The 25,865-nt window shown below is 48.5% G+C and overlaps 1 protein-coding gene across 6 annotated transcripts in view; it reads left to right on the top strand.

The window, feature by feature from the left end:
- Positions 1-1,142: 1,142 nt before the first annotated feature.
- Positions 1,143-25,865, top strand: part of TLL2 (tolloid like 2) — a 101,868-nt gene continuing 77,145 nt past the window's right edge. For 4 of the 6 annotated variants that reach the window (XM_087764582.1, XM_087764583.1, XM_087764579.1 and 1 more), the window contains exon 1: positions 2,213-2,410. In XM_087764582.1, the coding sequence (XP_087620708.1) occupies positions 2,260-2,410 (151 nt within the window). In that variant the 5' untranslated portion in view covers positions 2,213-2,259. Of the gene's footprint in view, positions 1,187-2,212; positions 2,411-8,989; positions 9,158-25,865 lie in introns of those variants that run through there. The other 2 variants (XM_087764581.1, XM_087764584.1) reach the window with 2 other exon arrangements.

Below are 25,865 nucleotides of genomic sequence, written 5' to 3'. Positions count from 1 at the left end.
ATCCTCTGGGACCTGCTTGGAAGCACGAACTGGAGGAAATGCAGTGTGTCTTCTGCTCAGCTATTGCCAGAACTGCTGATGTTGAAGGCTGAATGCAGGTCTTGGGTGTTAGCTGCTGCATTTATTGGGGCCAAGGAAATAAATGGTCAGCTTGCTCCATCTCATATCGCAGTTCAAAAGACAACAAGAGAGATTCTGAGGTGTTGGTGGATACCTGACTGCCATCACCTTGATTACAGCCCCCAGGAAATGCAGATTAGTCAGAAAAACGTTGGTGTTAGAAGTTTTCCTCAGGGTGTTTCTTGTGCAGAGGCTACGATCACGTCCATCATGTGCACAAAAACATCTCGTGCTATAAAGATTTTTAGAGTGCCCTTACTGTAACGCCTTGTACCTTGCTGGTAGTTGTTTACATGACATCTGTTTTTTATCTTTCTTGACCTCTCCCGCTGGGCAGCTATGCAGGCTATGTCTCCTCAGTGCCGTGTGTTACAGAAGACAGGCGGAGAGCCCGATGCTTGGGGTGGAAAGTGGGCAACTCGTGCCAGCCTCTCCTTCCCGCGGGAGGGAGTCTCCCCCACGCTCCCCAGCCAGCTGTTTGTCTTTCTTACCTGATGGGCTTTTCACTGGTTGTAGAAAAATCCAGCGCGTTCGATCAGCGGAGCTTTTGACCATGGTCTTTATGCCAGGGTTTGATGCAGCCTTTTTGGCCTCCGTGAAGGTTTGGAGAGGATGTTAATTTCCTGACTTTATCTTTTATGGGAAGCCAATATTAAATGGGGCGTAGAGGGGGGAGGCAGGAACGGTTTGCTGTAGCCTGCGTTGCTGCTGAGGAGATGCCTGAATCATGTCGTACTTTTTTATGCTCAGGTATCATTCATTGCTGTAGACTAGAAGAGAAGTGACAAATTTATGGACAGCCGATGGCAAGCCATCCTCTGCCTGAGTGAAGGGAGGGTTTGGAGCCAGTGCTGTAATGGGAAACACTGCTCGAAGATCCTGCTGTGGGAGCTTGGAAGTACGCAGTTGAAGGAGCAGAGCTATGGCACAGGAAGATTGTGGTATGCACATTCACCCCAGGAACCCCCCACTGAGCTTGTACAGTTGTCAGCTCTCCTCTGCTCACCGCTATAGCGTCTGTACTGTCTTTGCATAATGCTGCATCTGTTGAGCGGCATGAGGATAGGTGAGTAACCCGTTAACTATTGCTGCAGCCTCAGACCATAACGTCTTGTCCAAGCAGCAGCTGTGTATGCAGTGCTGAATTCAGACTGAAGCACCTGGCCCCTGCGAGACGACTCTTAAGACTCTTCAGCATCCAGTAAGGTGGCTGGGCTTTGGGCATCTGCCATTTCCCTGTGGGGTCACTGTAAATAGCAGAGATATCCCACCTGGGCATATTACCTCCACCACAAGCCAGCAGCCCTGAAGAACGAGGCTTTCCAAAGTGTTACCCCATGCTCTGCTGTTAAAGATGTCTGAGATACCGCACAACCTCGGGCAGCTGTGGTCCACCAGCTCAGATACCACGGTGTAGATTTGGATGCAGCTGAGACTCTCGCACACGATCTATCTGCCTTATTTCCCAAGTATATGGATCATCCCAAAGCCCAAATTTCCAGTAAAACAGCCCAGTTGCCCCTGAAAGCTGCTGTAATGAGCTTAAAAAGTGGGTGAGAGGGACAAATGCACACCCTGACGTTTTGTCCCGTGTTTCTTAATTTCTCTCATTCTTTAGTTTGGTTGGGGTTTTTTGCCCCATCTTTCTCCACCCATGGTCTTGCAACTCTGCTAACGCAGGGATTTTTAAGGCTGTGATGCGAAGCGTTGTTTCTCCCGGCAGCAGATGAGCTGTTTCTCTTCGGCTGCCCCTGAAGTGACGATTATTTCGAGGGAAAAGAATAATAGGAATAGGAATTATAATATTAATACATTTTATTATTTGTGTTTATTTTATAAGTTGAGGTTTTGCCACCCAGGTGCGGCAACAGAGAGAGGGAACGGGCTTTCCCGCCCACGACGGACCCCGCAGCCCCGCCCGGACCGGGGCGCGGGTCCCCCCGGGACCCCCGGTCCGGGCGGGGCTGCGGGGGTCCGTCGTGGGCGGGGCAGAGGCGCGGGCGCAGACGTGATTGGCTGGCCTTGCCTTGAGTGACGGCGGCGGCGCTCCCCGCCCGCCTCCGGCGGCGGCGGCGGCGGGGCTGCTGTCGCCGTGCAGTGCCCGCAGCCCGGGCAGCCGTGGCCGCCCTCTCCGCCGCTATGGGCCGCGGGGCCGTCCCGCTCCGTCGCTTGCTGCTATCGCTGCTACTGCTACCTTCCGCGGGGACGGGCGGAGGGGGAGCCGCCTTAACGGTGGGGGAACCGGAGACGGCGGAGGAGCTGATGGAGTACCGCGACCCTTGCAAAGCCGGTAGGGGAGCGGGCGGGCTGCAACTCCGGGAGAAGTTTGCAAGCACGGCGGTGGCGGACAGGTGTCCCTGCGAAGTGCTCCTCGGTACCCCGGTGCCGCCCGGCGGGACCGGCCCCGGGCTCAGCTGCCCGCGGCGGGAGCCCCCCGGCCGGGAGCCGCCTCGGCGTCCCGCTGCCCTCCCAAACCCCGGCGGGCACCCGGCGAGCTCCCCCGCTGCTCTCCCTCCCGCCGGACCGGGGGGTTCTGGTTGCCCCCCAGCCTGCGCCCCCGCCGCCCCCGTTACCGGCGGGTCGCAGCCCCGGGTAGGAGGCCACGCCTGGGGTTTTTAAAAAATTATCCCCCGCTCCCCTCATCCCTTCGCCCACCCACCTGTGATCCGCCCCTCCCACGCCAGAGCTCCCCTGCAAAGCCAGGGAAATGCCCAGCGGTGCTTTGCGTTTTGGTGGTGGGTTTTTGGTTTTTTTTTTTTCTCTCCCCCCCCCCCCCCCCCCATAAGCTTTTTCTATGCATTTTTGCAGCCTGTTGGCAGCTGTTTCAACTTGTCCCGGGGTCTGTCCGGCCCAAAGTTGCGGTGGGTGCCCCGGAGAGGCCGGAGCACGCCGGCCTTCGCGGGCGGCCTCCCTGCCTGCGCCTGTGGGTGCCGGTGCAGGGGCTCCCCGGGGCTCCCCGGCGGGCAGGGAGCCGGTGCCGCCAGCCCGGGCACCAGCCGAGCCTCCCCGTGCATCCAGGTACTTTCTAGTCGCCTGTGTGCAAGTTACCGCATCCTCTCCAGGAAGCCTCCAGCTGCTCCCTCCATCCCTTTTTCAGAGTTTTTCGTCCCGTGTTAGACTGCACTCAGTTGTTTCTGAGCTCGTTTTAACCCTTTTTAACCATTTGATTTCTTCAAGAGCTGCTGTCATCCCTAATACCTTAATTCGAAGGGAATATGAACCCAGGTTTTCTCTTTGGAAAATGGGGTGGTACTCTTGATGTGCCTGTTACTCCTTCTGGTTCCAGCTATCAGCAAATGTTGTGGTCTTGTGAATTGCTTCTCTGCCGGGAAATTGGCAATCGATACCTTGTTAGTCTTGTTCCATTTACAGATAACTTCGTGCAAAGTCCTATTTTCTTAATACTGTAGGAGTGGAGAAAAGGAAGGAGTTTCTTTGTGTGTGGTGTTCTTGGTCTTTCTTTTGAGTTGGGGCTTTGCCCCCCACATGCTCTCCAAGCTGTTCCTCAGTGTCCCTTGGTGATAGCTTCCCTTGTTATCAGCTCTCTCCTGACTGCTTTTAGGGGACTTGTAGCTGTATCTGCTCGCATAGACGAGCTCTGTCAAGGCAACGTCTATCAGAGCCCCTCTGTCTTCTATAGCAAGTTGTTTAACTGGCCTTGTACACAGGCTGTGTTGTGAGTGGTGGATTTTATTCCAAAATTCAACTCAGTCCTCTTCTCTTTGCAGAGTATTTTTTGCACAAAACATTCCCTTGATCTGCAAGTCATTTGTGATTTGATATGTGGTTTGGTGGTGTTTTTAAAATTCTTTTTAATCAGTATGGGACTCAGCCCACCCAAACATGCTTTACTGTATTTGTGTCTGCTTCTAAGTGGTAATGAATTAATCTCTCTCTCTTTCCAGTGAAACTAGGTGTTAGTGATACAGCTATGGTTCAGACCTGGAGAGCAGCAGGTACAGTGCTTTGGCCTTCCCGTCTGAAAATATATTATCCTTGCTTTCTCCTCAAAAGTATGGCATCATCTCCGGTGTGGCTCACTTGCAGTTGGGACTGTTGGGTATTACTGTCAGGTCAAGTACATGGAGGATGAGGAGTCTCCTATAGGGACCACACAGAGAACATTTACTTTAATTGACTTACCTACATCAGACAGGGAACCGGTGGCAGAAAAGGGAAAAAAAAAATTAATTTCCCAACCTGTCCCTTACCTGCCTTTGCTGTAAGACCCTTTCTTTCTCCTGCAGTCCCCCCATCTTCCAGGCTCTCCACCTCTCACTGCTGCACATACGCAGAGAAGTGCCTGGACCGCAAATGGCAGCCTCCCTCCGGTGTACATCCTCACCTCCTCTCCTGGTGGACAGAAAAACCTTATGTGTGTTATTCCTGTCAATTCAATTCAGCTAGGATCAATTGCAGAAATGATCTTTATATTCTGACTTCTCAGGATTTGCCTCTAATACTTTTCCAATGTCTTCTTTCCAATAGAGAAGAAGGAGTGAACAAGGCCTCTGGAGGTCACACAGTCCTTTTCTGGAGCCTGGGGCCAGGCTGGTGTTTCTGACAGTGCTGGCACACATCTGTCTGTGGTGGAGGCTGCCAGGCAGCCTAGCCCGGCATTGCTTTGGCTTTCCTGTTGTCTGACCTGAGGCTCCAGTACTGCAGTTTAAGTCTGCTTTTCTCCCTCAGTCTGCGTGGGTGTGGAGGGCAGGACGGTGCCTTCTGCTTTGCTGCAGCCTTTTTCACCGGTGAGCACTGTTACCGGCTTTCTCATGTTTCAGTCTTTTCTATGGACCATATGACTCTGACCCTTTCAGTCTGTCCTGACTGACTGTGCTTTCTGGCTCTCTGATCCAGTTTCTCTCCATGTGGGCTGTATCAGCCTGAAGTGCAGAGCACTTGGGCTACAAGACACTCCTCACGTGCCATGTACCTACCTCTGGGCGCTGAACGGCTCCAGTTTTTAAAGTCAGCCCCAAAACAGAGCAAGCAAGACTTTTACCACGTGGACCTGTGCGAGACCCGGCCTCTCCTCCTCCCCCTGCCTTGCATTCGCAGCCTTCTTCCTCTTCCAGTGCTAGACCATTAATAGAGCTAAGGAGGTGTTCACTGCTGAAAACGCCATCCCAAAGGGTCAGTCCAGCCAAGGTTAACGAGTGAAGAGATACATTTCTCGAAGTGAGATGACGTGAAGACACCTCTAATGGAGTTGTCCCTCCAAGATGGGCTATGTCAGGGCTGTTGTCTAATGCCTATATAGGAAGTCTATCGCACTCTCTTCTTGATGTGCTACAGCAGTGGCAAGTTGTATTAACTTCCTTGGGCCTGAGTTTCTCCACTGGTGGGACAGTGTCAGTATTTGTCTAAAAGCATGGCTGGCAAGACGGCAGCGATTGCAGACCTGCTGTGAAAAGCTCAGGTGCCTGGTATGTTTTGCGAGGGAAAGTTTTTGATGGTCTGTGGAAACGGAGCTGGCACTGTGAGACTTGCAGTGATGTGTCCATTGCTGCTGTAGGCACAGGCTCCTGTGCACGGTCTTGTGGCTGCAGATTGTATGCAGGCTCTTAGCCCATTGCGAAGACAAACTGCTGCTCCGCTTACGTGTCTTCCAAAGCTGTTAAAACTATAGTGCTTTACTTCTTTTTTGCTGCAGGCTAATGGCTGTGACCCAGAGGCCGTAATGGATTTAGATCTGGCAGGTTACAAAATGAAAGCTTGCCAATTCCTCATCCTTGCAGCTCATGCCCTGAGGTTGAGTGCAGACTGTCGATGGTTGATCTGCTAGACTGGGAGTGAAAAGCCTGGCACATGCTCCTCTCTGTTGCATTAGCTAAGGGCGTAATAATCTCCAGCAGCAACGCAGGATGAACAGCACAGGGCAGTAACCTCCTAAATCACTGCAACTACCGAGCTACTGCCATAAACATGCGTCCGGTTACCAGGGCTCAGCTGATGGGCCATCACTCCACTGCTGCTCAGCCTCTTAACTCCAGCCATCCAGGATTTCCTTTCCTTTTCCTAATCTGTGGCTGCTTTCCTGCCTTTTTGATAGGGTAGGAAGAGAGGGCAAAACGCCTTAATGGCTGATAAAGTGGCAGTTGAGGTAGGGCTGCAGTTGGTTTGAGTTGCCAGGCGAGGTGACAGTGCTGACTCTGCTGGGTGGGTTTTGCTGAGTGTTGCGGCGGGTCACTGGAGCTTGTCAAAGGGAACAGTGCAAAGGTTCCTGCCCAGATCTGCTCCGTTATAGACGGAAAAATGTTGTAAGGCTGACATGTGCTTCAGATAGATCTGCTGCTCAGAGGGTCCGACTAAAGATACCCAGGCCAGGGTGCAGGTCTGAGTGAGGCTTCCTGACAGACAGGCAGCAGGAGGAACTATGCATGCCTGGTAAACAAAACAAGCACATCTTTCTGGGGCTCCTCAGGCAAACTGGAACCAAAGGAATTAAATAGGCTGTAATTTGTTCTGGTAGTTATTTTGGTGCAAGCTTATATGAACTTTAATTTGAGGTGAAGAGCAGAATCTCTGAGGTTCAAAGTGACCTCTGGAGATGGTATACTCCAACTTAAGTCAGCAAGGGGAGGTGGGAGACATAAATAGGAAGGAGAGCTGGGCACTGAATAATTTGTTCCCTGGATATTTACAGGGTTGATGATCCGTTCCCTCCAGCAGAAAGCCTGTGATGAGGCTCTTTTCCACTTGCCAAATCAGCAGGTGAGGAGAAAAAGCTGCAGTTTGTTTGGTCTCAGCATCTTGGTGCCTGGGTACTTTGGCTCCTAGTGTGGTGCCTCCTGCCCTTTGTGAGCCAGAGGTGCAGTGTTGCTTCCCAAGGCCTGGCATCTCCCTCGGTAGCTCGTCTTCCAGATGGGGTCCTCTGAGGGTGTCCTGTGTTGGAGTTCCCTGTTCCTTGGCGCAGTTCTGTCTTCTCTGGCTAGGCAGTTTATTCTCGTGTGACATGTCCTGTCTATAGGCTGACCAAGTCCAGACATGGGCCAACCTGCAAATCTTGACTCCCAGGCCAAACAGTCAATGCAGTGTTGCGCTGTGCAGATGCGTGTGTTGGGAGACAGGCAGACCTGCCTGCCTAGCCATGTGCTCCTGAGCCAGATGCCTAAAGTTTCTAGGGCTCCTGCTGCCTGTGCGTGCCTCGAGTACCCTTCAGGAGGGTTTGCGTTGCTGAGGAGAACTTGCATATAGGCACAAATGAGCCTTGCGTGCAAGTTCAGCTTCCTTCCATGAGGCTTTGATCAGAGAGATGGCTTTTGCTCTGGGCCGTTGCTTGCAGAGCTCCTGAGCAGGGAGACCTGGCGTGAGGGAGCTGTGAAATGGGTGTGGGGCTCTGGCAGGGAGATGGCACCAGCAAAGTGAGTTAGTTAGTCCCAAGGGATTTTGTGGACTGCTGGGAGTGTGAGCTCAGAAGGGGAAAAACTGAGGCAAGGGCTGTGAGGGGGGCCTGTTAGGGAACTTAGCAGTAGTCCCATCTTCCCTGTTTCTTTATCACTAGAAGAGTTGTTAGAGAAGCAGTTTGGCAATGATAGAGCTGATTTCCTGCTGAACCACTGCTCCTTCAAGGGCAGATGCTGTTTGCCCAGTCGCAGGGTACGACTGTGCATCCCTGTTCCTGCTCCACCTGCCGATTTGATCCACCAGCTTCTAAATGCCCCACACCAGAGGTCTCGCCCTGAGTGCTGTCCTGGGAGAAGCTCTGACAAAGATATGTAACTTGTGCTTTGCTGTCATTCATTCCTTCTCTCCCTCTCTATAGGCACAGCGCCTTTTGTTCTGGAGGCAGTGAATTTCCTTTGGGTCGTGGTGCAAACATCTGAAGTCGTGTGCAGACATTTCTGCAGGAAGCTGAGGAATTTGCTGTTAGGAACCGAAAGCCTTGGGGGGAGTAATCAAATGAGAAAGGGGAGACAGGATCTGTAAAGTCCGGGTCACTTGAATATTGCTTGGGTTTCGAGTGGGATGCAGATGCTGTTTTCTCTGTTGGATGCACAGATCCATCATGTTAGTTGTAGAGGAAGAAGAAAGCTCTCACAAGTCATTCTCCTTACATTTTTTCCCTGGTAGGTTGCAGGAAGGGTTAAATGCTCTAGGAGGAAGTTGACTGAGTCTTTTTGGGTGGTCTGGGAAAGAATGAGAGAACAGACTATTCAGTCTTTAATTTACCTGTTTTGGGGAGGTGACAGCAGTTACAGAATGGAAAACAGGTCGGTGAAGACTACTGGAGACATTCCGTCTTTATACATGTTCGGTGATGCAGCCGTTTGCTGTTGGGGAGGCTGTATTTTGCAGTGAGGTAGAGCTGCTTTCCTCCTCAAAGGGAAGGTTTAAGGTGGCTTTTATTATAATCCTAGCCAAGCACAAGCTAATGGCTGTGGCTTAAAGAAAAAGGAGCACTTGAGATCCAGGTCCGAAGTTCTTCCAGTGTTTAGCTGTCTACTTGGGATCTGACAAAAGCACGCTTGATCTTTGACGCTTCTTGGGGTGTGTTGGATCTGCTTGTCCTGCGTGAGATGTAGCACTCGGTGCTATACCGATACCTTGGGATTTGGCAATGGACAAGACAAGGGATGGGCAAACTTAGGACGGGAGGCTTTTATTTCCTTAAAGAAGGCTGGTAGGGTGGGGAAGAGGTGTTTGGAGTTGTTGTGGATACTTCTCTGCAAAGACCTTGTAGAGCTTTTCTTGAACTTTGTAGTCTGGGTGCAATTCACAGCTGTATGCCCTTGACCATAGCCTGCACAGGTTTGATCAATGAAGACTGTTTGTTCCTCAGGTGTTCTGTGGCATAAGATTAGTAAGTCACAGAGTCCCAGCCAAAGGCATTTAGAAACTGTGCTGCACATCTTCCAGGCTTCAAAAGTCCACAAAGCTGAGGAGGACTTTGGTTGGAGGCACTTTCCACTTGTGTAATTATATTCTACTTTCACAGTTGTGCTTGGAGTTTTAGTTCTCCTCCTGTCCTAATCTCCTGTGTAGTGTGTCTGTGCCTTGCTGGATGGCTAACCCAAGAACTAGCTGCATTTTACTGGTAAGCCACCTCTTTCTCACTGCTAAAACTGTGCTAAAAAGGTTGTGGCTGTGGGGTACCTTGTCTCCTCTCCCAAGCCAGCAGTAACGCATGCTGGTCTCCCAGTGGTCTGTAGGTCCTTCCATCCTCGCTCACCTGAACAGACACACCGGTGCTATGGTGTGCGTTTACCTGCCGTGTTGCATGTGATGAACCAGTTCTGTGCAATAGGCCGTTTGCTGTAATAGGTGGGCTGCTGTGCCCATCTCCCCTTGCCCTGGAGAAACCAGAGGGAAATGGTGTGGCTGGCTTCTGTGAATCAGAGCCCAGAGCTGTCTGTGCCAAGGAGATAGTGCTGGGGTAGGGGAGAGCACTGACCTGACGAGGAGGTATGCTCTTTTTGGAGATGGGCAACCTTGGAAGGAAGGGGGCACCTCTGACACTGAATGACCTGGTTGTCCTGGATCATGAGTATTGCAGGTACGAACCTGCAATAAAACTGCTTTCAACTAGTGCTGAAATGTGCTTTCACTGCTCAGAAAGAATGGATGATTGAGTAGAAACTGGCTGTTGTTTTGATTCAGCTATTAGGTCTTCTGCCTTTTTTTTCCCCCTCCTTTGTTGTAGCTGAGCTCCCAGAAATGCTGATCTCCAAGGGCGCGTGTACTTTGATGTTCAGATCCACTCTAGCACTTCCTGAACAGGAAGGTTCCCTGTCAATAGAAACTGCTTATATGTACAAGGAAGCCCTTGATTAAAGAACTCTCAATGATTGATTGCTCTTTCTTGGCCAGTTTGTGTCAGCCCAGCTTGGAATGGAGAGAAATGTTTAACTGCGTGTTGAGAAGGAAGCCCAGCCACTGGTAAATCACCCTCTGGTTTGACTGATATAAATTCTCAGAGACCTGCAGCTGCTGCCGGTCCATGAATCAGCTCAGCTTTAGACCCGAACGGAAATTCACATCCTCTCAAGTCATTTTGTATTCGTGCAAATGTCAGCACCCAAGGAAAAAGCATCTGTTTAACCTCCCCATCCACAAACCCCAAAACTATTTGCAGAGCAAACTGTGTTTATCTCCTCCCATGCAGAGTTAGTGTTGGAGTATGATGGAGTCCCTTTGGTTATTAGAAGCTGGTTGATATGGTCCTGGAGGGTGCTGAGAATTACCTTTCTCCAGTCCTCATGTCATAGCTGTGGGTGTTGCCTGTCTCCCGCGCCTCGTCAGTGCGACTTTGAACTTAGATAGCATTGCCTGCAAATAGCATTGCCTAATCAGCAGTGTTTTCATTTGCTCTGAACTTTGGCAAAATTAGCTGTTTTCGTTGGTATTTTGCATGCTGAATTTCAGGTGAGACCTGCTGGGGGTTGTTCATTCATTTCTGTGAGCAGAGTTTGGAGGAAAGGGATTTGTTTACCAACTGCGCCCTGCCTCCCACTACTACTGGCTGTACCTGACAGAAGGGCCTGGCCCTGCTCCAGGGGCAGGTGTCTGTTGTGGAAGTAGAGGACTGTCCGCACTGATATGTATGTTGACAGGATGCTGTGTGATGAAGGTATTGGTTCACTAAGGCATTGGTTTTGCTTTGAAATTCCCCAGGTATAAAAACACTAAGATGCACTGGACTTGCAAAGTCCAAACTCCCCCCTGCAGAAATGCCAGCATTAGGTCTACTTTGGAGCTTGTGATGTAGCTCCTTGGGCATGAAGGTAGACTCAAATGATGTGAACTGGAATTCTACCTCTCTCTGAGAGGCAGCTGGCCCGTGCAAAGTATCTACCCTGAGACTGCATCAAATAGGGATAACAAAGGGGACTTTTGGCTTCATTGTCCACGTCTCTGTTGCAGAAGTTGACGGGTGGGTAGCAAATGAGGCAACTGCTGCAGGAGAAGCTTGGATAGCTACATGGCACAGGTATTTGAGCTGTACTGGAGTCAAGAGGCCACAGACTGAGAAAAAGCTGTTGGTAAATGATCCTGGCAGGCAGTGGGGGAACCTAGTACAGTGACCTACCAGTTAGGTGGCCTTGAAAGGGTTGGAAGTCATGCACCTGCATTTCCCTTACTGAGAATCTTGGGCCAAAGTAAGGCTATTCCTTGGGTGGCCTATTGTCAGTAGCTCAAGCTAGATGTGGACAGGGGAGTGATAAGATAGGATGGGTCTGCACTTCTTTTATGGAGCCTGTCAGTTGAGCTTCAGTCAGAAGAAACTGCAGTTCAAAGTTATATGCACCCGGCTTTGGATGTGTGTGATACTCTAGAGGTCTAGTTCAGGCTTCTGTAGCCACCAGATCTTGTACCCTGCCATTGTCGAGACACTCCTCTGTTGGTTTGTCTGCTGCCTGTGCATTCCCGACAAGAGTGAGGCGCAGGTCTTTACCTAAAAGTGACTTTTGAGCTCTTGGCCCAGTGTCCAAAACTTCTTTCTCAGTTATTTGCACCGTGTGACTTCTTGTGCAGGCTGTTTTTGTGGTCCTATTGCAGTTACTTAGAGACTTACAGACCAGTTTGTTTTGTCCCTGCTGGCACCACTGACCTGGGAAGGCAGAGCTGCTCCGATTCTTGGGGCTGACCCTTCAGGGCGGCTGGGGTGGCCTGTTGGGCTGTTTTTGCAGTGGAAAGAAGCCTGTTATTTGCTGTGCTGTTGATGTTGGAAGTGTATTTTGCTGTGAGCTGGCCCGTGTATCAAGCTGCTGATGTGTTGTGCAGTTGACCACTGCCTGGATTTAATCTCTAACCTTTGATTGTTCTTGAAAGCATGTTCTAGGGATTGCATTCCCACCCACACTGCTCCTGTGACCCCTTCCATTTCCTGGGTGTCTAAGTACAGAACAGAAAAGATTCATTAACCTGGCAAGTAACCTCTTTTTATGGGGGAAGTGATTTTCCGTCACGCTCTGTTAGATCCTATTGATTTCTGGTTTTCCCCTCTTTGGCCTCTTCTGCCATATATTCTCTTCTTTGTCATGCTTCAGTAAGAAGGTGATATGTGATACTTTTTTGTTGTTGTTGGTTTTTTTTTTTTTTTTCTGTTTCCTGGGCAGAGAGTGGGATCTCCTAAGGCCATTGCTCGAGTGCCCAAGTCTCTCTGCCTTTTCTTGGAAAGCTTTGTTGTCAAGGTAAACGGCTGGTTAGTAATGGGATGTTGACATGAGGAGTAAAACTTCCTGGCTGCCCTCTTTTTTTGTCTTGGCATTGAGAAGAGCATTCTCTGTTCTTTTGCCCTCTTTGCCCATTGTACAATCCCTCACCTCCTGGTGGAGGTGAGTTTGCCATGGGGTTTGCAAGCATGCGTGAAATGGAGACCCTCAAATCATCAAGTGTGCCAGTTCCTGTCCTCCTGGGCGGTGTCAGCAGCTGGATCCTCATGCTTTGTGGTGCCTGCGTATTTCATAGCTACACCTCTGCTTGGTGTGAAATGGAAGGACCGGCCAGGTTTGGGCTGTCCCACTGGCTCATCGTTATGGAGGCAGATCGTGGCAAGTGTGAGGGGAAGAGGCATGTCCTTGGAGCTGGGTGGGTGGGCATGAGGGTGTCCTCTGTTTCAGGAGGAACAGGACGTTCTGTGCAAAATTCCACACAGGGAATGGGAAAAGTGTTTAAGTGTTTTCTTCCCCACTAGTTCCCTTCCTCCTGTGCACATTTGTGTATTCCTCCCTCCAGACGGTCATCTTTATGCTAATGCAGCTATTGCAAAGATAAAATATTACAAAGGTAAATGCTAAATACATGCTCTCTGAGCAGGATACCTCAGTTTTGAGAAGGCTGTTGCAGTTTACTAATGTATTTGATTTTTAGACAGAGCCTTTCTGTGATTCAAGGCAGATATTTCACTAGTTGGAGAAATAGTTTTCCTTCCAAAAGTACACTTTCAGCTTTTGTATTAATTTCTTAACTTTCATGGTTCTTGCTAAATTCCTCTTCTTTGTGTATGACTATTTTCTGGTAGTCCTGTGTGGAAGTATTGCAATTGAAGCATCAAAGACTTTAAAATCTAAGGGAGCATTGTTGTTTCTTTTTAGATTTTTGTATTGTTACAAGAAGCCATATTCTGAAGAAGCGGTTGGCCTTTGCACTGCCTCTCCTTTTGCTGCTCAGGTTCAGCTGGTCAGAATGAGGAGCTCTGCCCAAGGGGAGAAAATAAGCTTGCTGTGGCAAGGTTTGGCATCTAGGTTGTCCTAAAGGAAGATGCATGAAGAACAGATGCTATTATTTTACAAATATTAGGCTGCACTTTCCCTAAAATAGGTGATTAAACCCTGAGGAGTCAGTGAAGGGGTACGAGATCTGTTTGTAGACGAAGCAGACTGACCCACAGTGATGTGGAGTGGAGAGCTGTGCTCCTAGCTCTTAGCAAAACAGCCTGGCTGTTTGGTGCCAGGCTGTTTGCAGGCTTGCTTTCATGGTTCAGTACATTATGTGGGAGAAGGGGGAAAAGCTAATGGGAAGTTTTTGTAGGGAAAGAGGGTGATACTTTGGTGAGTGGAACACACCAGGAAACTCCTGAAGACCTTACGGGATCATAGTCTTTGCTTTTAGTTGTGAGCAAAAGTGGGGAAACAAACCAACAAGCTCAAGAGTCTTAACATGCATTTGACTCAGCATTTAAAGTTGTTTTCCTCGTATTGCTTTCAAGGCTTTGAACTTTCAGTTTCTATGTTGTGGGGTTGGTTTTTTTGTTTGTTTGTTTAAGTTTCCTCATGTCCTTCATTAACCCCAAAGACTCCTAACATACCCTGGAAGGGGGAACAGTAATCTGTACATGCTAATACAATTGGGATTAGAAACGTTGGAAGGTCTCGTAGCAAAACTGGGAAAGCTGGCAATGTTGCTATCAGCAGAAGGCACCGTCAAAGGATCAGCTGGATGTGGGGCTGGCTAGGGAGGTTTGGGACTCTTTAAAATGTGGTTTGGAAGGATGTTTGCTATCTGGTGTGAATGCTGGGCTGGAGCTTGGTGACCTCTCCCTGCAGGGCTGTTTGCAGAATGCCAAAATGCCCTTTCAGTCAATATGAAGGCTCAAGGGGTTGTGGTTAGGGGTGTACAGGTCTTCCTTCCGTGTAAGGAGTGGACCTCTTCTCTGCTCCGTGATGCTGCTGTGTGATGCAGGCAGCTGCTGCTTCCTCGAGGGCTGGCCTGAGGATGTCCTCTGGAGAGAGAAACTCTGTAATAAGCCATGTCCTGGAGAGGCTGGAGGTGAGGGATAGGGTTGTGTTGCAGGTGGTGCCTCTTCTCTCATTCTTCTGCTGGTGGTGAGGCAGAGAGGGGGACAGATACCCCAGAAGTCCTGTGCATCCTGGGGCTCTTGGTACACATTATCAAAAACCTGCCAGCAACGTCTGTTACACTATCACAAGCCAAGGTCCTGGTGTTGTCTCCATCCCCCTGCCTTGCCCCGAATTTTGCTAACATGCATGAATGCAGAGTCCTGAAATTCAGGTTCATGGTTCCAAAGTTCATGGTCTTGAGAATAAACAAAAAACTATTGTGGTGGCTGAGAGCTGGGTACCCCATTAACCCAGAATCATGAATATTTATCATGCTGGATTACAAAAGAACATAGAGACTATATTGTATTTCCTATAACTTTATTTCCATGGCATCTTTTCTTGGCGGGTCACTTTAATGTAAGCTTTGCTTATTTAGTTGCACACTTTAAGCCGATTAACTTCTTACTAATAAAATGTGTGTTGACTCCCTTTGTCCCAGCTCCTGTTTGTTTGTACCTACACTCCTATGACAAAGAGTCACAGAGAACTGCTTTAAGCTCTGCTAAATCCCCCTGCTGGAAGCTTTGAACGAGCTGAATGTGTCTGGGGGTGATTTCAGCCTTGCATTTTCTCTCTCGCCCTCTCGCTGCCTGGAAGTTGGGCCCTGCAAAGCAAGCTCTTCTGAACACCGCCTCCATTTCCGAAACCATTCATGGTGCTTTGGGGTTTGGCAGGAACAATCCAGCCTGTTATTGTCGCTCTCCAAGCTGGTTCAGAATAAAACTACTAGTGAGGGGAATCAGAGAAGCTTTCCAGCCATGAAGACTGATCTGTGGCTCTGCATGTTCAGTAGTTCCCAGCTGGTAACCGCATTATTCCCTCTCTGCTTACATACCTTGCCCTGTCATTCAGTGCCCAACATGCTGCATGTTTTACTGTGACTTCTCTCTAGGAACATCGCAGAGAGATGATTCCATCCTGCCATTAAAATGCTCTATAAAAATTCTCCTTTTCCACCAAAGGCAGTTCAGACCAGAATTTTAAAGTTAGTTGGGAGCCTAAAGGTATGGATAAGCACTTGGAAAATACTTTCTAAAGGCCTTTTATAAATCTGCTCCTTTGTGTTTGGAGCTTTGCTAAAGCTAAAATGATCCCTTAGAAATGTGCTGTTATGAATGGCTGATCTGCCTCCAGACAAACTCAGTAGCCTGTTTCCTTTGGGCCAGCAGCAAATGCCAAGGGAGGTATAGAAAAGCAGGGCAGAACAGAGTAATATGTCCAAAAAGGCTCCCTGACTGTAGTAGACTCCACAGTCTCTGAGCCAGAGATGGTTCATTGTCTTTAATGATCTCGGATAGATTTGTCTTCCATCTGCTTTCTTTTTGAACCTGTGTAGGCTTTCAGCATCCATAGCCTCCTGGGATGAGAAGTGCCAGAGCTTAACTGCAGCATCCCTTTACTCTTTTCTTATCCATGTGTGAGTCAGTGCATCAGGTGTTGCAGCTGGTTTAGTTAGTGTTGCCTACCAGTTTCCATTCTTGTCTCCTTTTAGACCAAAGCTTTCCATATGTTGTCTCTGTCTTGGGGGATTCAGAGAAACCCAGCTGTTTTTAATAGCAGAAAATACTTATCCTTTGCTATTGCAAGAAAATCCTTTCTTGAAGAACTCCAGGCTTGTGCTGGCTGGGGAAAAGGAGGGGAAATATTAAGGGCAGTAGTAGCCATGCTCCACACCCCAGGGAAATTGCTTCTCTGCAATGTCTCTGCAGCACGTTTTGCGGGTGAGTATTGGACCACTCAATTGTTTGAGGGACAATTTTGAATGTGCCCATTAATTCATTTGCAGTGGAGAGGGCATGACCAGAGGAGGTGCATGCCATTGCTCCTGAATGGCTGTCCTCTCCAGGGAAGTGTCTAACAAATCATGGTGGGGGGTGATGGAAGGAAGGACAGTGTAGGAACCCAGCGGTAATGTACTCGCCACTGTAGTATCTGGACATCTTCTAATACTGGAAGTTTGAAACTTCTGTTACTTTGCTAGAGTTTTTAGTCAGTTTTGTGGCTGAAGGCATGGTTTCAAAAAGCACCTTGTGTTTGTGATGGCCCTGATTTCAGAGAAGGACATTGTACCTTTACTGCTAGTCCCCTGAGAAGGATGATAAACAAGTTGTTCTTTACCCAGCATCAGCTAGGCATTTGGCTGCTGTGATAGGGGTGTATGGTAGACATAGACTGGTAGCTCTCTGTTGTGGCATCTACACATGGCTGCTGGTGGTGTTCACCACAAAGAATCATAGAATCATAGACAGTTAGTGGGTGAACCAGTGAGGTTATGAAGAATAAAAAAGAATCCCTGTAGAGTCAGTAGCAGATCTCTAGTAGTGCTCATTCAGCTGTGTTGGACCGGGCGGAGAGGTAGAGATGTGTAAGAATAAACACGCATCCTCTATCCATGTCCACAGAAGGAAATACGAAGGCGGTGCTGTGGGTGAGTTGGTTCTATGGCTTGCCCTGAACACAGAGCATGCTGTTCCTGAAGCTTTGATTATATGAGCTTATAACTGGCTTTCAGCTAGTTTGGGATTCTGTTTAGGAGCTAGGGGTGACTAGGGAAAAGTGACTTTTAAGAGCAATTGATAGGAGCACTTCCTAGCTTCTGAAAATTCACAACCTGTCCTCATTCTGATGGCACCTGGAAAGCATGCTGTGACAGTGCATGTCCTTTGGGTATTTTATACACAGTATTCTCTGCTGATGGCAGAAGCATGTCTATTTGGTGCAGTGCATTGTTTTTTCTCTTGGGGGAATATTTTGGGTTTTATTTATCACTTCTAGATCTGTGAAGTTCCTTGAGCTGTCTTCCCCAAACTTCCCGATGGCTATTTGCCCTGCATCTAGGACTAGTGGAGCAGATAAGGTTTCATGTGAATCGTGATTGATTTTTCAACATCTAGTATGTGGTTGTAAAAGGGCCTACGAGCAATAAGCCCAGAGAAATATATTGATGTGTTCCCCCTTTCCCTTGCTCTCTGACCCATTGTGCCACCTTCTGTCATTGATCTTGTGACCTTCCACGTGCAGTCAGACCTGGTGAGGAGACAAAACCAGCCTTAGCATGTGAAGCCATTGCCACCCACGGAAATACTGGTTCCTCATCTGATAATACCCAGTTCCTTCGTGACAGCTGTGCCATTCCTGCAGTAGGGGCACCTTTGAAAGCACACAGTGAACTATACTCATCCTGCCTAGCCAGCATTAAATAAAAACAAAGTCTGAATCTCTGTGCTGGATGCAAGCTTTTTCTTTGTGGTGCTGAGAGTATCTTTTTGTTGCTGCAGTTCCTGCTAGGGAAACAAAAAATTTAAGGATCTTGGTGTTCTCAATTTCCTCCTGGCTGAGTAAAATAAAAATTGGATTAACATGTTTGCATATGTCCTGGTTTTGGCTGGGATAGAGTTAATTTTCTTCCTAGTAGCTGTTATAGTGCTGTGTTTTGGGTTTAGGATGAGAATAATGTTGATAACACGCTGATGTTTTAGTAGTTGCTAAGTAGTGCTTATACTAAGTCAAGGACTTTTCCGCTTCCCATGTTCTACCAGGTGCACAAGAAGCTGGGAGGGGGCACAGCCAGGACAGCTAACCCAGACTGGCCAAAGGGCTATGCCATACTGTATGACTTCATGTTCAGTATATAAACTGGGGGGAGTTGGCTGGGAGGGGAGGACCACTGCTTAGGGACTGGCTGGGCATTGGTTGGTGGGTTGTGAGCAATTGCATCATGCATCACTTGGTTTGTATATTCTTTTATTAGTAGTATTTTACTTTATTTCAATTATTAAACTGTTCTTATCTCAACCCATGAGTTTTCTCATTTTTACTCTTCCGATTCTCTCCCCCATCCCACCAGGGGTGGGTGGTGGTGAGCGAGCAGCTGCGTGGTGCTTAGTTGCCAGCTGGGACTGAACCATGACAGCATCACCTCTCTGTCAGCATTGTGGTTCAACAGTCTCCATCGTGTTGACGTATCTCAGGGGCGGTGTGTGTACTGCACGACTGCTGAGTGTGGAGTATTTGAGTGTGCCTGATGAAGACAGATGCAGGGCAGTAATGTCCAGATAAATGAATGAAACATGGACATGAGGCTACTTCTATATTTGAGTGTGGAGAAGAAATTGTCATGTGTTGTTTGCTTGGTTTGAGGTATGGTACGTTAGGAACTGAGTTACATTTTCTGGACTACCTTAAATATTACATTGCTAAACTTCCTCAGACTTCTAGACCCTGGTAATACCCGTTTTACCAGTGGATTTGCCTGCTCTCAGCTCTTCAGTGTCTGATGGTGAAGGAGCTTTATCCTCTCTTGCAGGTGCATGAAGAGTGGGAGAAGGTTTGCTCCCCACTATGCTGCAGGTCTGTGCAAAATCTGGAGGGGAATCAGAAGAGTACAGCTTGAAGACCTCCGTGCTAGGCAATTCTACTTAATGGTGGTTTTAATCTTGTGCAAGGTTAATATTAAAGTGCAGGTGTGTACCATGCAGAGAAGCACTGGCATTTGATGGGTTAAAAGTTGTGGTGTTGATGTGGCTGCAGAGGGATAACTGACAGGAGGGGGAACAGATCTGCTGCTGCTGGGTTGTTAGAATAGCTCAATAGCTGGAAACTCTTTTTGATGGGGGCAGCCCTTCTGGAAAGTGCTTGCATTTTAATTTCCACTGATCCAGAGCTGGCACAGGAATCCTGCTCCCCGGGAGAGCGAGCCGGGGGCAGATCTCCCTGCTCATCCTTTCTGCTAATGGTGGGAGGGAAAGGGGTTTGCTACAGCTCCCTCAGGCTCTCCTGCTGAGCTAATCCCCTGTCCCTGGCATCTTCTGGAGGAGCAGGAGGTTTTGAAAACCAGCAGATGCTGGAGCAAATGCCTGGGCACCGAGTCCTCTTTCTGACCCAGCACAAGTATCCTTCTGCAATAAATGAGCCACTTCCCTTTTCTGGTACCTTGCCGTTTCCAGCGGTGCTGGTGACCCTGCTTTCTGCCGATGCCCAGGGGTGCTCACGGCAAGGCCTGGCTTACTGCTGTGGGAAATGAACCAGTTTCTACTTTGCAGTTCTTTGGGCTGGAGTTTTTCCTGACATTGGTCTGCCTGGGGCTGGGAAGTGTTTTCAGAGCCTTAGCCAAAAAAGGGCTTCACTGCCTCAGAGCTAGGCTAATGCAGGGAGACCTTACTGGCACTGTTAAATCCTGGCAACAGCCTCAAAGCAGCTCTGTCCCCTCTCCCCTTTGCTCCTGCTTTTGTCAAACTGCAACCTCCCCCTTCAAAGACAGGCACGCTCCTGACACAAGACTGTTTGCTATACAGAGGGCACAAACAGCTTGTCAGGGGAAGAAGTTGTCTTCATTCCCTGTGTAAACTCATTTTATTAAGGCTGGGAAATGTCAAAATCGAAGTTGCTTTTGCACTTCAATCCAGCCCTGCTTATGCGTTGTGATAGTCGCCGATTATATGACTGCATTATGCTGCTCCTGGAATAGATCCAGCTGTGGGGTGAAGGGAACTAATGATGACAGGGATCCTTTCTCTTGCAGAGCCAGGGAGGTGCACATTGAGCAAGGATGAAAAAAACCTCTGTCTTTTAGACAGCTGAGTGGCACCATGGCAGAGTGTGTGCCGATGCTCTGCATCAGCGTTCCTACGTGGTCCTGAGGGGGACAGTCTTCCCTCCCATCTTCTTTCTTCTCCCAGTATCGGTGAGCTGTGGAAAGTGAGCGGAATCGGGGACTGAGCTGGTTGAGAACAAACTGGCTGTAGCTAATCTTCACTGAGAGACCCTCCAGTCTCCATTAAGTTGTAGAAGATTTTATGTATTAGTGATCAAATGTGACTGGAAAGCACTAAGAATGAGTTAGCAGTTTATGGAGGTGTGGAAGGTAAACCGTATTTGCCTATGCATAAAGCATAAGCCTTGTTGAATGTCATCTTCTGCTGGATACTTTAAGCAAGTCTTGCTGCATGAGGGGACAGAGCTCAGTTAGGCTCGCCTCTCTTTCTGGTTTTCCCTAGGAGGTGAAGGATTAATGATGCCTCCTTCAACTTACTTAACACCATGGTTTTATGCTGACTCCTCACATCTGCTGTGATGTGATACAATGCTGAATGCCATGAAGGGCCTTTAAATGGCAAATAGCTTCCACCTGAGATCCTCCTGACTTCAGAGCCTTTGATTCCAGCCTGGAGCTGGGTCTACTAGCAATTATATTTTGTATGAATTCCACCACCTTGGCTTTGGAGATGGCCGGTGTGTTGATTTTCCTTCTATAACCCATCTCCGGTGTACTGATTTCTGTTCATGAGAAGGCTTGTGTTCTGCAGCGATCTCCCCAAAAGCTACATCTTACTGTGAGGAGACAGACTGCGACGGAGAGCCTGGGTATGTTCCTAGCACTGTCTGAGGGCAGCCTGCCATTACTGTAGCCTCATACTTGCATGTGCTCCAGGCTTCCTGCAGAGTCCAGGGCATGAAATAACTCCTGTAATTTGGACCCACGGGAAGAGGTTGAACTGGAGAGGACCCTGCACTACCAGTGGAGGAGGCAGAGGCGGCTCCCGTTAGCATGCTGAATCGCACAGCATTTTCATTCATTCCAGCTGTTTAACAGGATTACATCAAGAGTGGCTTCTGCCTGCAGGCACTTAGTGCCTATGGAAATCTGCAGCTGTCTGGATCGGTTATGTGCAAATCCGATGCCTCCCCTTTATGCATAGGAATTTATGAATGACGGAAACCATGTGAATCAATTGCATGAGTAATTTTTCATGTGCTTCACCATACGTCAGATTCGAGGGGGACTTTCGGTTAACTGTGTCTGTGGTCCCTGACAGCTTCCCCAAAGAGGGAGGAGATGCTTCGGGATGGCCACTAGGTGTAGGAGTAGGATAGCTTTGGTGAATGTGAATCTCCTTGCCTTGGGCCATGGGAAACAGCCCAGTGTGCCACTGGACGTGGAGCTGAACACCTTCGTCTTCTGCTTGGTCCGACTGCCCTTTCTGTAGCATGTCTGCCTTGTGAAGTGACAAGGACTTGAAATCCTTCAGCCTCAAGAGAGGGAAGGTAACTCCAGCACCTTGGTGCTGGCCACCAGCAGATGGTCTATCTAATGGTGGAGCACTGGGCTGGGGAGCTGGGACATCCGGCTCTACCTTGGATTCTGTGACCGAAAAAAATTGCTTCACTTCTTCAGGACAGGCTGAGAAACATATCTTTGGATGGCTCTTTGGGACGTCTGTTTGGTGCTTGCTTCAGCAAGCTTTGTCTAAAGAGGTGAGGTGGGTTTTACTATGCAAGGCCTGTTCCAGTAGGCACAGATTCTGCACTCCGCTTTCTTGGGGTACAAGTATAACGTGCCATAATTACTGACAAGGAAAATAGTGGCATCGACGTACTTTCCCCTTTGAAATTTTAAATCCTTCTAGTAGCCTCCTCTGCATTTCCAAATAAATATTTTTATTGTCTGCTTCCCTGATCAGATCTACCTTTTGGAGAGCAGTACCCCTGAGTGACAGCCTTATCTGTCTATCTGTCCAGTCCTCCCATCTATACAGCTACAGACCATTAGTTTGGATATGGTCTAGCTGTAATATGGCAAATGACCTGTTGCCACACTGGAACTGAGCAGGAAGCCACAATGGGTACATTAAAAGTGAGATGCTAATTTCAGATGGCACAGCAAAATGTGGAAACATGAAATTATAGCTTACATGGAGCCCCAGAGCTTCATTTATGCTTTGAGGAGTTCTAACAGCTACAGCCTGGCACCTGAGGGTAACGTCTGGATGACGGCTAAGCAAAAAGCATGCCTATCCTATGAGTAACTTCTCTGGAACCAGGAGCAGGGGATGGTTGCACTGCATGACCCGATAGATCTTCTTCACATGTTGAGGTGTTCATTGCAGGTCTTTTCCCAAGTCTGCTCACTGTGGTCCATAAAGCATGTTGCTGCGGTGGCATCATCCTGGGAGGAGGCAGCGTTCAGACTGGTCAGCAGCATCTGACTGCGGAAAGGCCTGGGGAAGCCCAGGCAGATCTGGGAACAAAGGAGCTGTTGCTCCGAGCTGTGTGATGAAACCTTTCTCTGTGGAAGCTAGACAATCTCCCCATTTACTTGCAAGTGGCATTTGGTCACAGTTTTTTGGCAACATATGGAAAATGTTTAAATTGGCTGTATGAGCCATACGTGAAACAGATGCATATTCTTGAGCAGGCTTTTGTCACTGATGTTTGAGCGAGTGAAGGGTGCAGCTGGCTCGCTTGGGAAGTGGGGAGCATGTCCTCACCCAGATGTAGTTAAGTGCTTGAAGTGAAACAGAGAACCAGAACGTTACAGGATGTATGTTGATAAAGACTTACTTCTCATGGGCACCTACTGCATAAATAAGATAAATGGATGTAATGACACTTAACCCTTCAATGCTTTTCTGATTGCTCACTGCTGGTGCAGGATCAGTTGTGTCAACAGAAGACTATATGGTCCATGGCTGTCTTGTTTGTGTCTTCCACTTGTATGCTGGTATATCGACACACTAGTTTAAAGCTCTGAGGTCTGATCAGAGCAGAATTCTACAGCTTTCTGAGTGATCTTAGTAAACAGAGAGTAATGAGACATTGTTGAAGAAAGCAGAACATTATGACTGCTGTGGCTTTTGGTTGTGAATCTTGAGAGGAATTTTGTATGGGGAGAAATTACACCCAAAACTGATGCCTCCGTAACTGGAGCTGTGACAGCCTCTGAACTTCAAATCCATGTGGAACTCTGTATACTGGGAGGATTGTGTTGCTGCACAGTCCTAGATGCTCACTGCATTGTGTATGGCTGGGACAATAAAAAGTGGCCTTGAATATTAAGAGCATTTACTTTATACATGCAACTGCAATGGAATAGACCAAGGTGGGAGTTGCTGAGACTGCAGTGATGGTTGCTGTGGATGTTTGGGTGGCTGAGTTTAGCTGATGTGGGACAGTAACACTGAAAGACAAGAACAGAGAGTTTATGGCAGTGGGGTTCAGAAAAGGATGAGGAAGCAGTGAAAGCAGAGCTCTGGGAGCACTGCTGATAGGGCTGACTGGAAAGGAAGAGGTTTTGGGGCATCAGAAGGAACCACCCAAAGGAAGGCTGTGGCAGGATGTAAATCTCTCCTTCGAAGGGCAACACTGTGGTTTTTGTGTGCCACACAGGGATGTCTGCACTGTGCAATATTCATATATGGTTTTGCTGTTGACGGTCTTGTAATGCTTGCCATCACAAAGCAGACTTGAAGAGTGTCTGCTGGGGTGAGCTGCTTGGATCCTTTGACACCTGTCTCTAAAGGTGCAAATCCAGAGAGGTATTTGAACAGGCTGCTGACAAGGCTTAAGAGCTGCAGAAGGGGAAGCAGGAGATCCTGTTTACTCTATACGCACGATGAGAAAAGGCAATCGCTGTCTTTTCATGCTTTCTTGTAGGAGTTTAGAACAGGCAGGGAATTACCAGAGAGGTATGGGATGTTTTAGGGGACTCTGTCTCCCTGAACCAAGTGTCCTTGCAGCAGCCTGTGCTCTGGGCTGTGCAGCACAGTTCCCATCTGAGGCATCGCTGTATCCTGCAGGTTTGTCCCCTTCTGGGAAAGCCACCTCTTTGGATTACATGGCACTAGAGGTCAGGTTTCTGTGACCAAGGTGAGTTACTTGGCAAATGCCTGTTTCTGGGCAAATTGGTGGTATGGGGAGTTTCCCTGAGGTGCATAGTGCAGATGCGAGTGATCCTTCTCAGACACTGATGGGCTGAGCCCTTCCCCAGGCTTCTGGGCACCAGCAACCACCTACAAGCACAGGCCTCATCTCTGCGGAGGAGATTCCCTTTGCTGTAAGCATCAAAGGCTTCAAATGTAAAACCAGTGTGTTTTCAAACTTAACAGGTGAACCAAACAGCTGTTTGTGATGACAAATGCTGATATTTTGGCTTATGGACGAACCTGGGTGAAACATCTCCTGGGACGTGTTTTGACCTCTGCTTTTTTTTTTTTGTTTTGTTTTATTCATATGTTTCTTCGAACGGGTTTTGCCCGCGGTGAGCCTTACCCGGAAGCATCCTTGTCACAGGCGTTACTCTAGTAATGTTTTGCGTACTGCAGGGGGTGGAGCGCTTCATTTTGCAAGGTTATTTTTAACTCCTAAATACTTGTGGCGAGGCCAGTCCAGGATGGTGGCTGGATTCTTCACAAGGAAGAGCTGCGCTCCGCTGCCAGGGTGAGCGATTTCCACTCCTCCTGCTTGGGGTGCCGCTGTAATTTTCTGTGCGTAGTATCTCCCTCTGGGGAGCGTTTGTAAAGTTTGATTTTTAGAGGGAAGAGGGAGGAAAGGAGGTAAAATGTGCTGATGTCCTTTTGTTGTGTGTTGGTTGTTTTGTTGGTGGCGTTTGTTGTTGGGAGGGGAAAAATACTTTTTTGTATTTTGCCCCTTACTAACACAATATAAATGCCATGTTTCAGACTGCATCACAGCTCAGCATGTGCCTGGGACAGCGCTGGTGCCAACATGCTTCCTCCTTGGGTTCTCTCCTAAACTTGCGTTGCTGACTGTTTTGCTGTGTTGTGCTACAAGGGAGACTCACCTGTTTCCTCTGCTATCACCTCTTGGTTTTCCTTGACACTCTGATTTCACAGCCTGTGGGGGTCCCAGTCCTGTGGGAGGCTCAGCCTTTCATTGCCTGGAGTGAGCTCAGCGGTCTGTGGAGGTTCTTGCTGGTTTGCAGAGCAGGACTGTGGCATTTGCCCAGTTCCTGAAATCTCATACACGGACAATGGGGGTTTTTTGTCTGTTCTGCTGGGCACCTATGCTCGGCTTAGGGCACGAACCCCACTATAGTCTAGGGGTGCCTTTGGTTACATCCCATGCCCCCACCACGCCATTCAGTGCTGCAGCCACTCTGGCTGCTAATCTCATTCTGATCTCTTCATTGTTGTTTTTTTGGCAACACAAATTCCCCACCCAGGCCTGAGAATTCAACATCAGCACATTTGCATGACTGATCGGATTTGTCTCGCTTCTATGACGACATTGTTTCTATGGAAAATTAATGGATTCTCACGTTGTATTTTTAATGGCTGAAACCACCCCCTGCCACCCTCCCATCCCCGAAGCTCTCAGAGGGGAAGTCTGTAAACAGCTCAAATTAGTTATCCTCCGTAAATAGCTCCCATTTCTCTCCTGCCTGCTGTCCATTTCTTTTCTCTCTTCCAACAGTGCTGCAACACTCCTCTCCTGGTGTTGGTGGATAAAGAATAATGAGTAAAATGAGCCTGTGTTTGCTTTCCTTGTCTGGCCCTTGAATAGACGTGATCTATCATGAGCTGCCCCCTTTCATCCAGGACCATGTGGTTTTAAATGGTCAGCCTGCCTTAAAGTTTGCTCCAAGCAGGCCTGGGTTGTTACGTTCCTTTTCTGAGGATGTAGCTCTGCTAATGGCTCTGCTTCTGTTCATTTTTGTGATAA

This window comes from Nipponia nippon, unplaced genomic scaffold (assembly GCF_047370975.1).
Source record: "Nipponia nippon isolate SJK-2023a ecotype South Korea unplaced genomic scaffold, ASM4737097v1 scaffold_3, whole genome shotgun sequence".
NCBI lineage: Eukaryota > Metazoa > Chordata > Aves > Pelecaniformes > Threskiornithidae > Nipponia > Nipponia nippon.
The sequence above is the reverse complement of the archived record's forward strand: the minus strand, read 5'-3'. Positions and strand labels throughout refer to the sequence as shown.